Source organism: Diabrotica undecimpunctata, chromosome 1 (assembly GCF_040954645.1).
Source record: "Diabrotica undecimpunctata isolate CICGRU chromosome 1, icDiaUnde3, whole genome shotgun sequence".
NCBI classification, from domain to species: Eukaryota; Metazoa; Arthropoda; class Insecta; order Coleoptera; family Chrysomelidae; genus Diabrotica; species Diabrotica undecimpunctata.
The window spans coordinates 57,677,412-57,693,742 of NC_092803.1; the positions used below are offsets into that span (position 1 = coordinate 57,677,412).

A 16,331-nucleotide genomic window follows, 5' to 3' on the forward strand; every position below is an offset into this window, starting at 1 on the left:
TACAGGAGTGTATTCAGCTACGGGGTCGCCAAACACATTAATTTTTTTTATTACTTGTTCATAAAAATTGTTGACAACGTTATCGTTTCATTCATGATGTAAATCTACCATGTTCCAAAAAAATTAAGTTCAGGAAATTATTCTTTGTGGGTGTAACACTACTAATGTCACTAAGCATATTAACAAATGCATTGCAACTACCGATGCAATCAATTCCTCTAAAGAACAACTATTTCTTCAATAGAATTTTTCAGAACTTTCATTAACTTTCATTTTTTTTCATTAACAAATATGAATGACAAACACTCATTATTTAAATAAAAGCTGTGCGAGTAGCTTCTTGTGAACGAAATCCGGTTTGGTTTTTATTTTAATTTTTGGTAAAACCGATTTTTATAATCTTGTTTCTGTATTTTTGCAACTTTATTGTCAATTAATTTAGTATTATTTTGTACTTCCTATAAATTATTACTTTTAAAGCCAGTTATTTCGAGATAAGCCTAAAACATTAAGGAGAGATGTTTATATGATCTCTTTTGGAATTTATTTAAAGCATCAAGTTCTTCTTAAGGTCGTGGCATATTATCATGCACGTTGCGTTTCCAGAACATAGCGTTAAAGGTCGTAGCATATTATCATGCACGTTGCGTTTCCAGCACATAGCGTTTAGTTTCCGAAAAATATAATTTAAATGGTTTTAAAGTTTTAAATATGAACAACTAACACTGTTCGGAACGTAGCGTTTCAGACACTTAACGTTATCGTTCAGTATATTCGAAAACAAGATTTTACTGATGCCGACGGCTACGTAACGAGTCGTAACCGGTTGGTAAGGATAATGTGAATTAGATGTCCGTCGTTTTCCCCTCATTGTTTATTTAGGTATTTGTTTGATTTTGATAGAGATAATTTAAAAAAATAATTTTCGAGGCTATTTTGTCATTTATGCATGTGTTTTTATTGCTTTGTGACAATTAATCACGGAAGTGATAAACAATTAGGACTTTTGTACGGAAGTGATACCTCTTCTTTTTACAAATACTTTTTGGTTTGGTATGTACGGCTTCGTTAAATGTAGTATTTTGTTTTTTAACTGAAGGTGTAATTAAATTTAAAACATATTTAAACTGAATCCTGTTCATTCTAAAATATCCATAATATTTTTCACGTCATCAATTAATTCTCTGTATGAAGTCCAGTATTCACCTTCCTTCTTCCCTTCTCTTAGCATTGGATGTACTTCAAACCTTCTTTTTAACACAGTTTTTCATTCTTCATCGTTAAGTAGAAGAGCATTGCACATAATTTTTGTCGAGAAAAGCGATATCATATCTTCACCGAACCAAACCGAAACGTTCTATGTATGAAAATGTGAACGCGCAGTCCGATTGCTGGAGTGGAAGCGCTACGTTCCGGAAACTATACGTGCACGATAATATGCCGCGACATTTAATGTTATATTTTATTTATATATGCATGTGTCTATGTCTATCATATTTATTGTCAGATTTCGCATTTTCTTTCACGTGTTACGGAAGATTTATTTGTATTTCTTGTTTTTGATATTCACTCGTCTGATGATTCAGTTATTGAATATATTTTGTTTTGTTTACCTACTAAATTTTATTTATCTACTCTTACTACGTTTTCTGATCATAGAGTATCTCTGAATATTTGCTAATAAAAATATTTAACTGTCACGATATCTTCGACCAGGAGAAAGATCAGGCTGTATATGCTTGTAGGTAGGTAGGTGGACAAATTCCACCGAACATATTTATTATTTGTTTATGTAGTGTGACCACATTTATTTAATAATTAACTGTTAATATCTTTTATTATATTTGCTCTCAGAACCTAATTATATCTCCTTATCTCTTTTCGTTTCTAAGGTTTCTTAATTTTCCCCTTATAACTCCAAAAAGGTAAGTGGCGCCCTTTTGCTTATATTCGCTTATCTTTGGGAATTTGACCTATCTTTCTTGTTATCTATTTCCCTGTCTTCTCTACTCTATCTTATCTTGTCTTATCTTTATTATTTCTTCTCTTGGATCCATTCCCGGTTCCAAAAGCTAGTTTCGAACCTCAGACTCGCTCCCCACCAACCATCTAGCTGCCGGTCTCCATTGGTGACCTTTCAAGCACCATCCAAAAAAGGTTTCCGAGGTTACAGCATTTCAAGCAATCTATCGCTGTAATGATAATAAGAGTGTACGGTAGCGGCGATACAAGCGCGCGGCGCTTAGAAAACTTTGTTTAAATTTAAAACTATGTATTTAGCAATATTGAAACGTATGCTTGTCAAAATATTTTTAATCATATGTAAACATTTAAATATTATAAATCTTTTTATAGAACTGTATTCATTTAGTAAAAATTCCTGTAAGGGATCCGGAAAATTGTTTTTTTGTTATAAGTTATTTGTTAATAATTTCCAGCCCCCTTTAAGAATTAAAAAAAAATAATACATTTGAATTTAAAAAATTATATAGAATCGAATAAAACAAGGTTTGGTGGGGTAGAAATGCAAAAAAATTGAGTTGGTATTTTCCGTTTCTAAGCGACTTTTTAGGGGTAAACTGCTCGCCTATAAACTTAATACAATATTAAACTTACCTGTAGAAATATGAGCAGCCTCGTACTGTGTTGTGTGAAAAATGTTCGGCATTGTTTTCATTTCCGAAGTCTTCTAAAGGATCTGACCATAACAAATCGCACATGGGTCCAAAAGCGGGAGGTTCCTTAAATCTGTCTAACTGTAACAAAAATAAAAGAATGTTTAATATCGACTGTCGTTTAGATCCTATAAACTATGATATAAATAAAATTGTACCCCATTTCTGGCAACATGTTAACGTGGTCTCAACAATATCGCTTGCGTGGTCTCAACACTTTCTGTACTCCAGAAAAATTATTAAATTATTAAATAAAATGGTATAAAATGTAATTTTTTAAAATTTAAATAATTTCAAATTTATTAAAAAACTCAAAAATTACTCGAAATGGATTTATAAATTTCAGAAAGTTTTCAATCCTTTTGCACCATCATCAGTGAAAACCCTAGAAGAAGTATTACTATGTAAAAAATAACAACAAACAGGTAAAATTTGGACTGTTAAGTTGGACACATGGTAAATAGTTACGTCTGTAGTACATATTAGGAACTAGCCACATAACGAGGTCAGATGACCCTTAAATTACATAATAAAAGTAATAAACAAATATTGTGACACTAGGTCGAAGACAAAGAATTATATTATTAAGAGAACGTACAAATTCCTAGTTCGAACAAGGACTTGATCCAACGAATGGTAACAACCAACTGATGTAACTTGGAAATTACTTGCAAGTGACAAGAGTCTCATGATAGGTGATAGGCAGTTTTTAACGAATGATCAAATAATATATGCCGATTCAGGGTATTATTTAGAATCAAATTTATATTAGAGTTATATTATTGTTTTAAATGATATTCGATTATATGTATACTAAACAGTGTACTTCAACATTTGTGGATAAATTAATATTTAATATATAAGGTGATCAGAAACGCTAGATATTTAGTTTTTAATGTATAGGTTAAAGGTTTGTGGTATTACGATTTTGATTAATATTGTATAGTGTGCCATGAAAATTCTAGTTGACAGTTTTAAGTTCTCAAAATGTAAATTTGTTAAAGTGCTGAGCTCTCCATTGTTGGTCTAAGCACTTTAAGCAACTAATTTTGTTATATATTAGCAACTGCGTGTCACCGTATAGTGAAATTTTCCACGTATACATAATATAGTGGAAATTAAAACTTTAGATTCAGATATTAAATTGTCAAATAAGTCATAATATTTTCAAAAACCCTGTGAATTAATTTATTTTACGTAATTTCTACATGATAATTTTAATAGCTGATTGTAAGATCATTAATTACACGCTTAGTGTAAGTTGTATAAACTCATTGTTTAAAAAGAAAAGTTTTGAACAGTAACACATTTCGTACAGAATAAACTTCAAGTAATTATAAAAGCAAACAACATTTACTGCAAACAACCTAAATATAATTGAGAAAACCGTGTTCATTGAATGTATCCCAAGGCGTTTTATTCGAAATGAGCACCAACCGAACTCTTTTCGTTTTCGTTTGGGGGAATTGTTTAGTACAGTTTTCTATCGTTTTATGTTTTTTCCGTTATCCGCATTTCATATTTACCCTTTAACGATTTTTTTTACTTTTAAATTAACTCCCAACACTGAATATTTCGTTATGTTTGCTAATTTTTGAAAGAAAGTCAAGGATTATTTTGTATTCATTCTCATTCGCAGCATTATGAACGAATTAAAACACCGTACGATAAAAATAAATGGCAGTTCATTACAAGGTTTTTTTTTTTCGTATAATAAAATGTAATACGTGCAGATTTCTTCTGCAGATCTGCTTTTTAATTCTTAACATTTTAAAAATTTATCAGTAACAGTAAATATTCTTTCAGCTCTAATTTTTAACTAAATAAAATTTAATGAGCGAAACTGCTATTAACTCCCGGCCTAATAAATAAACATCAACTAGACAAGGTCTGCCCTTATTCATCACCACAATATCTTACAATTGGACGGTTGTTTATAGAACGAAACTATCATTTGCCTCAAAATATACCTCAGTTTTTCCAAAAACCTTATTTGGTTAAAATCTAGCTTTGTAAAGCAAATAAAGCATAACTATCACTTCGTAGTAACTAACTTTGCAGATAAGCTTGTGAATTCATGTGGATCGAAACAATGTTTTCACATGAATGTTGGAGAAATACGGTAACTCGAAAGGAAAATACATATTTTCGCATAACTTACTACAAACATGCATCAATACTGCCTTTCCAGAAGTAATGATTAAACAACATATTTTGTACATTCGAAAACGAAAGCGAAAAAGTTGCAACTGATGACTGAGACGGCTTTCATCTGCTGTTTTATCTGTTTGCAAAAATCGATGAAAAAAGTAATATTTTTTGCAATTAAAGAGTTGGAAATATACTCTTCGATGCATTGTTTTTTGTATCGAGTATAGGCAAATGAGGCAACTACTTTCAACACAGCTTTCTGATTGATTAATGTTCATGCAAAATGATGAATATACTACCTTTGGATACCTTCAGCTCCTCTGCAACCAACTGTACGCTACGATCGGCCAAGACAACTTTGCATTAAATTTTTTTATTTAACATACGAATTTTAGATTTTACAAATTTCGACGGTCTGCAAAAGGAAACATGGCGCTTCATAAGAGGTCAAACAACGTAGGTAAAGGAACTAATAGAACCAAATCATATACAAAAGGATACGTAGATTGAGTACCTAAAAAAGCTCTATGCAGAGGAAGAACAAACGACGCTAGAATCGGAAACACCAGATATTATCACAAATGAAGAACTTAATATAAATGTACAGGAAGTTCGGAAAATACTTGAAAACCTGAAGAACAGAAAAGCAGCAGGTAAAGACGGGATACCAAACGAATTACTGAAATATTAAAAAATTAACAAAACAAAAACATTAATTAATAAAATTACAAAACACATAAAATATCGGAAGAATGGAGAACGTGCGAACTAATTCTATTATTCAAAAAAAGAGATAAAAACAGCAAGAAAACTACAGAGGTATACACTTGTTAAATACTACTCTAGAACTTCCAACTAAAATTTTACAAGTGCTAATAAATCAGATGATAAGTTTAGTAGATGAACAACAGGGTTTTCGTAGTGGAAGATCCTGTACAGATGCAATACTCGTTATAAAGCAAATTACTGCGAAATCACTAGATTATAATAGACCAGCATTTCTTGTCTGATTGATCTAAAGAAAGCGTTTGACAGAGCAAGACTCAAAGACGTAATCCATCTTCGGTATAATAGAGAAGTTCCCCTAAAAATATTATAAAAACTATCGAAAACATCTACCAAAACAACAAAATGGAAAACAGAATAGATGGACAACTTACAGAACCTATAGAAATAGGCAGCGGAATAAGACAAGGGGATTCATTGATCCGCATGCTCTTCAACTTGATCATGAGTAAAATCATCAAAAGCGTTAACAAAGGAAGAGAATACAGAAAGAAAAACAAAGAAATAAAAATAATCTGTTACGCAGACGACGCAATATTGATAGCCCAAGATGCAGACAGTCTGCAAAGACTGGTCCACAGATTTAACATAAGAGCGAAAGAATTTAATATGACAATCTCATCTCAGAAAACTAAAACAATAGAGGCCAGGAAAGAACCAACCAGATGTAAAATAAAAATTGATGGCATCAGTATTAAACAAGTAATAAAAATAAAATACCTGGGAATTACACTGTCTAGCTATGGAGACTTGGACTAAGAAGTGAAAGATCAAGTATAAAAATCAAATAGACTAGCAGAATGTCTTAACCAGATGTAAAATAAAAATTGATGGAATCAGTATTGAAGTAATGGAAATAAAATACCTGGGAATTACACTGTCTAGCTATGGAGACCTGGACAAAGAAGTGAAAGATCAAGTACAAAAATCAAATAGACTAGCAGGATGCCTTAATAACACTAGATGGCAAAACAGACACATTAACACTGAGATGAATTCAAGAATTTATAAAGCCAGTTTAAGACCAATAATGACATATGCCTTAAACAAGACCCGACACAGCTACAACGGAAAGGCTACTGGAAACGGCAGAGATGGGAGTACTGAGAAGATTTACGGAAAATACGCTGAGAGATCAAAAGAGAAGTAAGACATAAGAAGAAAATCTAACGTAGTGTATAAATTAATGGACACAAAATAGAAAAATAAATGGAATAATTACATAAGCAGAATGAAAGAGCCCGTGTCGTCAAAATAGCAAGAGATAAGTCACCAATTGGCAGAAGAAGTATCGGACGACCGCGCAAAAGATGGAGTGACAACCTTCTATAGAGGTATTAATCCACCAATGAACAAGCAGAATTGCTTACAAAGAGGAAGAAGAAGACCAATTTCGACTATTTTAAAAATAGCGTAATTTAAGTCACTTTTTCAATCAAGCTTAAATTTTGGGAGGCTACTTTTGAAGGTAGATACTTTCTAAATAATATGAGCATATTATTACTGCTGTCCTTAATGTGTCAGATCTTGGACTTACCGAATGATACACATATAAGAATCCATCAAAATGTAACACTACTTTTCATATATGAAGACTCATAGTTGTCTTAAAACTTGGATTAAGTGGAGCATTCTTTACCACACTTTTATCTTTTGTAGAATGGGACGTAGATAGATACATTTTGTTGAATTTTAAGCAGCACTGCTGACTGATTGTGGTGATTTTTCCTATTGAATTATCATTTTCTTTAAAATATACCAGCGACCAAACATGACCGAGAGCGGAAACCGAAAAGCTGGAGAAGTTTTCTCATTGTTTACATAATTTTTCGTAGTGAAACTGAATCAAAGTCGGCTGCGTTCGGTTTTCGCTGATCAATCTTCTAGGCAATAGCATATTTGGATCACTAACTGATTTACAGCTGATTATGAGCCCAATTGCATTTAAAAAGGTCAAAAACAAGATGTCTAACAAGTTTTCAAGACGATAATAATAAGTATTTAAGAAGGTAATACACAGACGTCATCCTGATACTCAACTAAGTCAGGCTCAGGCGGACCTGATAGTCAATAATCTGGAATAAGCAGTGGATGAGGCTCTAAGCGGAAACCAAATTAAACTACAGTGACCAATTTTTATCGTATATTAATTCACTCCATAGCCGTATTGAATTTACAATAGAAACAGAACAAAATCAATCCATAATTTTTTTAGATTTAAAAATTATCAGACTTAAAAACAAACATGAGATTAATAGAAATTCCGTTGTCAAAATACAACTTTGGGACAGAATTAAATATCAGTAAGCAGATAGCAGTAACAACGAACAGTGGGTACAACGAACAAACAGTTAATAAAATTTTAAATCAAAAACTACACAAGAAAGCCCTGAGATTAGTATTTCCACCACCAGAGAAAAAACCCAGTACCTTGTGCTTGATTACATATACAGGTAAATATCGACAAAAATAGCCAAATACATAAAAAACAAAGGAATAACACCAGCTTTTAGAACAAACAACGACTAGAATTTAAAATTCTCTACATCCAAAATAAAGGCCTGAAGCTATCTTTATAGAATCTATAGAAATTAACAAATTAAAAAACAGTGACGTAATTCTGAATGACCAACTTGAAACTAACAGTTCTCCCAACTCAACCTATTTCGTGAAAGACTATAAAGTGTAAACATATACCAAAAATAGATCACTTAAAAAAGAGACTCTGCCGAAACAGCTGTACTGATAATATTTTATAATGAATTTTGTGGAAGTTCTGAAAACACAGCTTTCAATGTTTTATTGTTATATAAACTACAGTTCAATAAAAAGTGTATATCTGGCTCTTTCGATGAACTGTGCTAACGAAATAGATTAAAAATATGTTAAAGGCTATGCAATACAGCAGACTTGACTGTGGTCGAGTCCCAAGATGTCTAGACGCCCCATAGTTGTCATCCGCGGTCCCGAGAACAAGACTAAAGAGTCAATAATTAAGACCTGCCATGGGGAAAACATCTAGGTCTGACTGGTTATTAAAAAGTCGGAAGATCGATGAGTCTGAATAAACCCTAGTCACTTTGATCTATGTCTTTTAAAGTATTGGACGTATTTCACTGGCTAGGACCATTGGACCTAGCTTTTGTAGACCTTCGCAAAGCATTCAATATGATAGAAATTAACAGCGTAATAAGAGCGCTGCAGGAAAGTCGCATAGATTATCGGTGTTCCAAACTGATCGCAAATATATACAATAATGCAACCATTACCGTAAAACTACAGAAAGATGCACAATGTAAAAATAATCAAAAGAGAAATCAGACAAGGAGACACATTTTTTACCAAACCCGTTACGACAGTTCTGGAACATCTTTCAAAATATTGGAGTGGGAAATCTTTACAGTTATATCAAGAAATACAAAAGTAAAACTCTACAAAACAATAATACGCCCAGTCCTAACATATGGTTCAGAAACCTGGACTTTAACAAAAAGCAATGAAAACATGTTAGGATGTTTCGAAAGAAAAATACTAAGGCGCATCTATGGAGCGGTAAATGAAAATGGTGTCTGGAGAAGACGATACAACTTCGAACTCTATAGGATATACCAGGAACCAGATATCGTAAAACACATAAAGATAGGACGTCTGAGGTGGGTAGGCCATGTTATGCGGATGGAGCAAACCGACCCAGCTAGAAAAACGCTCCTTGATAGACCTATTGGTCAAAGAAGAAGAGGAAGACCCAGAACAAGATTCCTAGATAACATCGATGAAGACATGAGAAATATGGAAATACGTGCTTGGCGGAGGAAGGCGATGGATAGGGACGACTGGAGAAAAATTCTTGGGGAGGCTAGGACCCACACAGGGTTGTAAAGCCAAAATGATGATGAGTTAAAGAAATCAATGTCGATGGCAAAATTGATTCACCCACCTATGATTTGCGGACATTATTCCGCAAACTAATTAGGCAAATATTCATCAATATTTGCCTAATTAGTTTATTTTCCTTATGTTATGTGCTTGAATCAACTTATTTCTAATTCTATATTTACGATCCTGTCACCTGTCCATAAATTAACAAATGAATCTTCATTTGTTTTACAATTTTAAGCGTAATAAAAACTACTAACAAATAGTTTTCTTTGAAAACAATGAATCAATCAAACTGATTGTTTAAATAAATTCTGTAATGGGCAGTTATTACCTAATAAAAAAGCACTTTAATCTGCTTTTATTATCTACTAAACAACAAAGCACCGGCATGTTTTCTCTATTTTCATTATGGGAAAGTATTTTGGATTAATTTTGCTTTGTTGAACTTTATGCGACAATAGTTATTCTGTAGAACAAATGAATAAGTTTTTAATTTAAGAGACCTAAAGAAAATATGAACTCCGCCGTAGCAGGTCCATAGCCCCATTGACAAAGGATTATAAGGTATAGGGCTATAAGTTATAAGGGAAAAATATAAGCTAACAGCCCCAATAAAAAATGTTGGATACCGAACGGAAAGAAACAAAAATAAACTCGGCGAAAACGAAAAATAAATATGAAATTTGGAATGTCAGAGTATAAATAATAAATACCAAGAATCTTTTACTGAACTAAACGAATGGGAAATGAATAAAGTGGTATTGAAAATATTGAAAAAGGGTCAAGGAAACGAAGTAATAGAAAAATATAAAGAATATGTCCATTACTATAGCAGAGTAAATAAAGACTTAAGTGCAAATAGGGGAGTGTCTGTAGCAGTAAAAAACAAATATAATAAATATCGCCAAGGATTGGACAGCCATAAGTGAAAGAATAATCAGTGGAGACATGAAAATAAAAGAAAGGGATATAATTATAATAGAAGTATATTCAAATTATGAATGTGTTGCTTGTGTGAGTTCATTTCAAATAGGTAAAAGAAATAGAATTAGACTTATTCACAATCAATGTAATTTTACTACCAAAACGACCGGTTTCGCTTTCTACACTTTGCAAAGCATCTTCAGGTCAAGCGGTACAAAGTAAATTAAATGCTGAAATTATAAAAAGCTCATATTAGGGCGCTGTCTTATAAAGATATAGATCAAAAAAGGTTATAGTAATTATGCCAATATTACATGTCTGTGTGTATTAATATGCATAAAATTGATTTAGCAGACAAAGTGAAAACCCACAAATTGGTAAGAGATGATCTATTGAATTGTAATAAATTAGAAATAAACAAAATACTACTTACATGCAGGTACAAGATTTTTAAATAATGATTCGTGATACATAGGTCAAGCTATCCTGTATTGCTGATAATGGGTGATCTTCGGTTAATGTTGTAACTGTCTGCCAATTAACGAGAAAGCTTCTTGAGGGGAGAGATGTTAACAAATGAAATAGGAGTAAGGTATATGTGATTGGTTGTTAAATGAAAGTGATGTTCTATATTATTTAAGTTATTAAAGTTATTTATATTTATTCAAGAGATATATTTTAGAAATGTGTGTTAATTTATTGATTTTTTTTTACAGTAAGAAGACACATATATGACAATGAATGATATTAGTTGTACTATTTTGTGGGTGTGCAATTTCTTTGACTTATAAAAACAAAAACAATTAGGGACAAACAGAACACAATTTAAAGGAAAAAACAGACATAAAACTTTTAAAAAGGGGGCTTATTAGCACCACATCACTTGGTAGGAGAGGAACTGGTAGGAGAGGAACCAGTTGTCAGACAGTTACAATATTAACCAAAGATCACCCATTATCAGTAATACAGGATAGTTTGAACTATGTATTATGAATCATTATCTAAAAATTCTTGTACCGGCATGTCAGTAGTATTTTGTTTATTTATAATTTATTACAATTCAATAGATGATCTTATAATTTAATATTAATAAACACAGACATGTAATATTGGCATAATTACTATAACCTTTTTGATCTATATGTTTATAAGACAGCACCCTAATATGGGCTTTTTATAATTTCAGCATTTAATTTACTTTGTACCGTTTGACCTGAAGATGCTTTGCAAAGTGTAGAAAGCGAAACCGGTCGTTTTGGTAGAAAAATTAAATTGTTTGTGAGTAAGTCTAATTTTATTTCTTTTACCTATTAGAAGTATATTCGTTCATTTATGACAATAAAGGAGTACAAAAAGATCGGTTCGAAGAAATTTTACAAGCACTAGAAAACATAAAATGTCGCAAAAAAATTATATTTGGAATCCATGGAAAACATCCATGCACCAATTGATAACAAGAAGAAATAATAGTAACTAAATGGTAGGACTATATGGAGAAAATGTCTCAAATGCGAATTGAACGAGACTGTTTAACTTATGTGACCAGTACTCGTTAAGAATATTGTAATGTTTTTTTTTAGACATAAAGAGATACATAAATATTAATATACAAAACCAAATTAAAAATCAATAATAGACTAAGTAATTGTTAGACAAGTGTCAATGATAAAGACACGAGAGTATTTCTAGTCTAATAAAAATAAAACGTAATGAGGGTGAAAACATAAAAACAAAAAGGTGCCTTACAGATAGACTAAATGACGAGTCCATTTTCTTTATAAATTGAGACTATCATCAAAAACGAAACATATAAAAGAAATAACAAACAAAGAAATAAATGAAAACATAAACACACCCACACCTAGCAATACACCTAGCAACAGAAGAAGCAATTGGAACAGATGATGATCAGATAAATTATAAAAACGACTACACATAATGATCAACAGCAAATATAGAAAATAAAATAAAACAAGAGAATAAATCTTACCAGAGGTGGTTGACCATAGGAGATTAAGAAGACTGAAGAGAATGTAGACGGTAAACTTGTAAAGCAAAAAAAAACAAAGAGTAGAAAAAAGTTTAGCAAAAAAATGTTAAGATATAGATAGCTTGATAGGAAGTTCAAAAGCAAGAGAGGCATTGAAAACGTTGAAAAACTTCAGACAGAATATATTTAAAAGCGTAATAAAAAGGAAACCATAAAGATCCCAATAATTATAGGGAAGTATGAGTCGCACTTTCTGTGGGTAGGTTGTAGGGAAAATAATTAAAGAGAGGATGGAGAATCGGCTGCGGACTTCAGAAGAACACACTGGTCCCGGACGCACATGTACTGATAATATATATTCTATAAAATAGCTTATAAAAAAAAACAATAGCGTTTAACGCTGAATTGCACATTCTAATCGTGGACCTCCGAAATGATATATGATAGTGTCCCAGTAACAACCGTAGAAAGCAATGAGAAATCACGGAGTAGATATTATCACCTACATAAAGACCGTAAAATTACTTTACGAAGACAATGAATGTAGAATAAAAGTCAGACAAAAAACTACTCAGAAATGTTTAAAACCCTTTAGCGACCAATGGTTGATTTTTTAACCACTTATTTTTTCTCCATGTAGGATTAAACTCGTAGTCTAAATCTAAACCAGATCTCGTCGAGGCGCTTGCCGGTAACGTTTTCAGGCGAAATATTAACCAGTAGTTAAATTTGGCGCGCTTTATAGTGTAGACTCCTGCCACGCCTGCTTTAAGTGGTCGTATATCTGCGTGCAGTTACCTATTATTTGTTGTTTTGGTGGTTCTGTGATTATTGCTATAGTAATTGTAAAAAAAACATTATTTATAAATAAAGAAAAGTCTAAATAAATATATAATTATAATGTTCCGAATATCTTATTACATTTTTTTATACAATTTGATACAGAAATCCATGAAATAATACAAACTAATCAAAATAACCTCAGTTTATTTCATAACAGTGTTTTATATTTATTTTTTTTTTTTTTCTAAATTTCACATGATTTTGTATAATTAATAATATTACACAGTTCCTAAAGGTATCCTGGCGTCATTTTTTAATTTCCTTTATCTATTACTCTTGGAGTAGAAAACATTTAGGTAAATTTGTTTTCTTTTCTACTACCGTGGGCAAAGTACGTACTTTACGCATCGGGGCTTAAAGTTTTACATTTTACACTAGTACATACAAATAAGGCATTTAATCGATAAATTAAACAAACATTTTTAAAAGGTATTGTTTCTTTCACCGACCAACTCTAAAGCAATATATGGCGAAAACACCAACCAAACAGGAAATAAAAGTATGAACCCATGCTTGATCCAAGACTGGATATATGCTTCCATTTTAGATTTATCAAGGAAAACAAGGTAAAATGCCAGAGCCCCACCTGGAAGAAAGGGTTGTTTTACAACTAAGTGAGCCTTACTAAGAGATACTAAGAGATAATGTGTTTATTTTGGACAACGTTTTTTCTTCATTTGGTTGCGGAACTAAACAAACACAAGATGGTGATGGAAGGTGATTCAGATTATGCGCCATCAGGTGAACTATGTAAAGTGAAGCGATAGAGGCAAAAAATCACTAAACATAATAAGTTCCATCCATAATCCATAAGTCATAACAAAAGTGAAAAAACAAACAATATAAGAGATCGAGAAGAAGTCAACTTTCCAGAGCGAATTGCTGAACACAATTTATATATGGGAGGAGTCAATAAATTTGACCAATATCACTCTACACATTCAATTTTTTGGATATATAGAGGATATGGAAAAATATGAGAAAAACTATTCTATTATTTAGTTGATAGTTGCAATGTAAATTCCTATACTTTATAAAGAAAAAAACAGTCCCTAACAGAAAAAAAGAAAACCATACCTCACACTTAATATGGCGAACAATTCTCGCTGACGAGCTAATTGCAGTCTATAACAGTCAAAAAAGAAGGGGTCTAGCTGCGACAAGTAGGTGTGAAAAATAAATACTTTTATTCATAACTTTTTGTTTGTATTTTGAAAAACAGAAGTGGTCGATATTTTGACTCAGATTCAAGCACAGAGTATGTTGTCCTTGACGTATACTGGTCGAAAAGTCGAGCACCCCCTCCATTTCAAAGTTCACATTTAAATTTTTTTAAATATGGCAATATGCTAATTTTTGTATATATAACTCGTTCATATCATTATTTTTTGAAAACACAGAAAAAAATAGTTTTGCGAGCTAAAGGCTTACTTACTACACCACTGATTCTAACTTAAAACTGTTCATTTCCAAACCAAATATAATCTTCATTATTTGAATACAAATTTTATTATACAAAATCAGAGAATGATATAATTTCTCATTTCCCAAAACCCAAATCACTCGGTTAAATTCAGGTACTAAATTATCAGATTTTCTCTGCAATTTCATTTTCTGTTTCCGTCAACTCAAAAGTTACTAAACCAATTCATTCAATTAATCAAGCAGGGGCACATGGAAATGACTATCTGTGAAGAAATTAAAGCGGTAGCCAGGGATCTTTTTGCACTGTGTATGAAAAATACACTGAAAAAAATATTACTGTTTGTATTAATACTGTTTATACATAATTACTGAACTAAATATCAGCTTAAAATCAACTGACAAACTTGACCAAGAAGCAGGAAAATTTAACGTAGATCTACAGCAGTAAATGTGTTAAATACTAAGAAAATTAAAAGAAAAACGGAAGGTAATATTTACCAAACTAAGTTAAGAAATATAATGGCTGAAAAAAGGCGACTAAGAAGAAAATAGCAACAATTCGGAACTGCTGTAAATACAACCAGGTTAAACCAAATACCTCAAAATTAAAAGCTAATAAATAAGCAAATACTTAAGGAAGCTTTCACATGAAAAATATAGTGATTCTGATTACTATACGTAGTTGAAAATATGATGAAAGATCCCCGTTGAACACCGCTCACTGACGCCCACAGCATTGTGAGCAGTCTGTATCTAGTCAACGACAAGATACCTCGCATATCATCCTAAGTCGAACGTAGGGTTGAGATTTAGGGGATGCGCCAGAACGTACATAGCATATCTACTATCAGAAAAATACGCAGGGACTAGAACTGTTGTCAAGCTGTCAATCGAGCTGACATCAAAGATGAAATCGATGGACCTCAAAAAGCAAACACGTTGTGAAATCAAATCACAGTGCTCTGGAAACAAATCATTTGTGAAATGCCAAGCGTGTAAAAAAACAGTCTGTAAAAAATGCACTTCCACGCAAAATTTCATATGTTCATTATGTAGGTTAGAGCACTATCTGGTAATGTTTTATATTAGTTTTTCACTTTGTTTATTACCATCATTTATTATAAAATAAATATATGATATTTTTTGAGTTTTCTTTTACATTTTCGACATAGATCATACGGGTCAAAAATAAACCGTTCGCTTCTAGTATTAAGAAATCGCATATCAAATTTAACAGTGTTGGAAGCAGTTGACGTAAGAATGAAAGTCAGACAAGGACTTTACCTGCGCACATCCTTTACCTGCGCGCATCTTTAATCCATATTCAGAAAATCTATGGCACTATATAGCAGACTATAGTTATTATAAAAATCAAGTTTGTCTGTATAAACAGCCTAAGATACTTAGAAGATGCAATACTTCAAAAAAAGCCATAACAATGTTACAATGTCCTTGAGACCGCGAGGTGATACTACATTACAAAGGTCTATACATCAGTGTATAATAAGTTGCATACCCATTAGGCCTGTTTAAAGTTTCGCTAGTAAAAGAATTTTAGTTCTCGTCAACGTCAATGTGGTCAAAGCTTTAAAACAGTGAAATACCGTAAAATAGTTCTCTAAGAGAATTATATACTTTGTTTCCAATCAAAGAGTCAA

At 32.0% G+C, this 16,331-nt stretch overlaps 1 protein-coding gene across 5 annotated transcripts in view; it reads right to left on the bottom strand.

The window, feature by feature from the left end:
• Positions 1–16,331, bottom strand: part of LOC140449622 (serine/threonine-protein phosphatase 2B catalytic subunit 2-like) — a 727,881-nt gene that overhangs the window by 180,948 nt on the left and 530,602 nt on the right. For all 5 annotated transcript variants that reach the window (XM_072542882.1, XM_072542878.1, XM_072542873.1 and 2 more), the window contains exon 6: positions 2,617–2,756. In XM_072542882.1, coding sequence (XP_072398983.1) covers positions 2,617–2,756 — 140 coding nt within the window. The remainder of the gene's footprint in view (positions 1–2,616; positions 2,757–16,331) is intronic.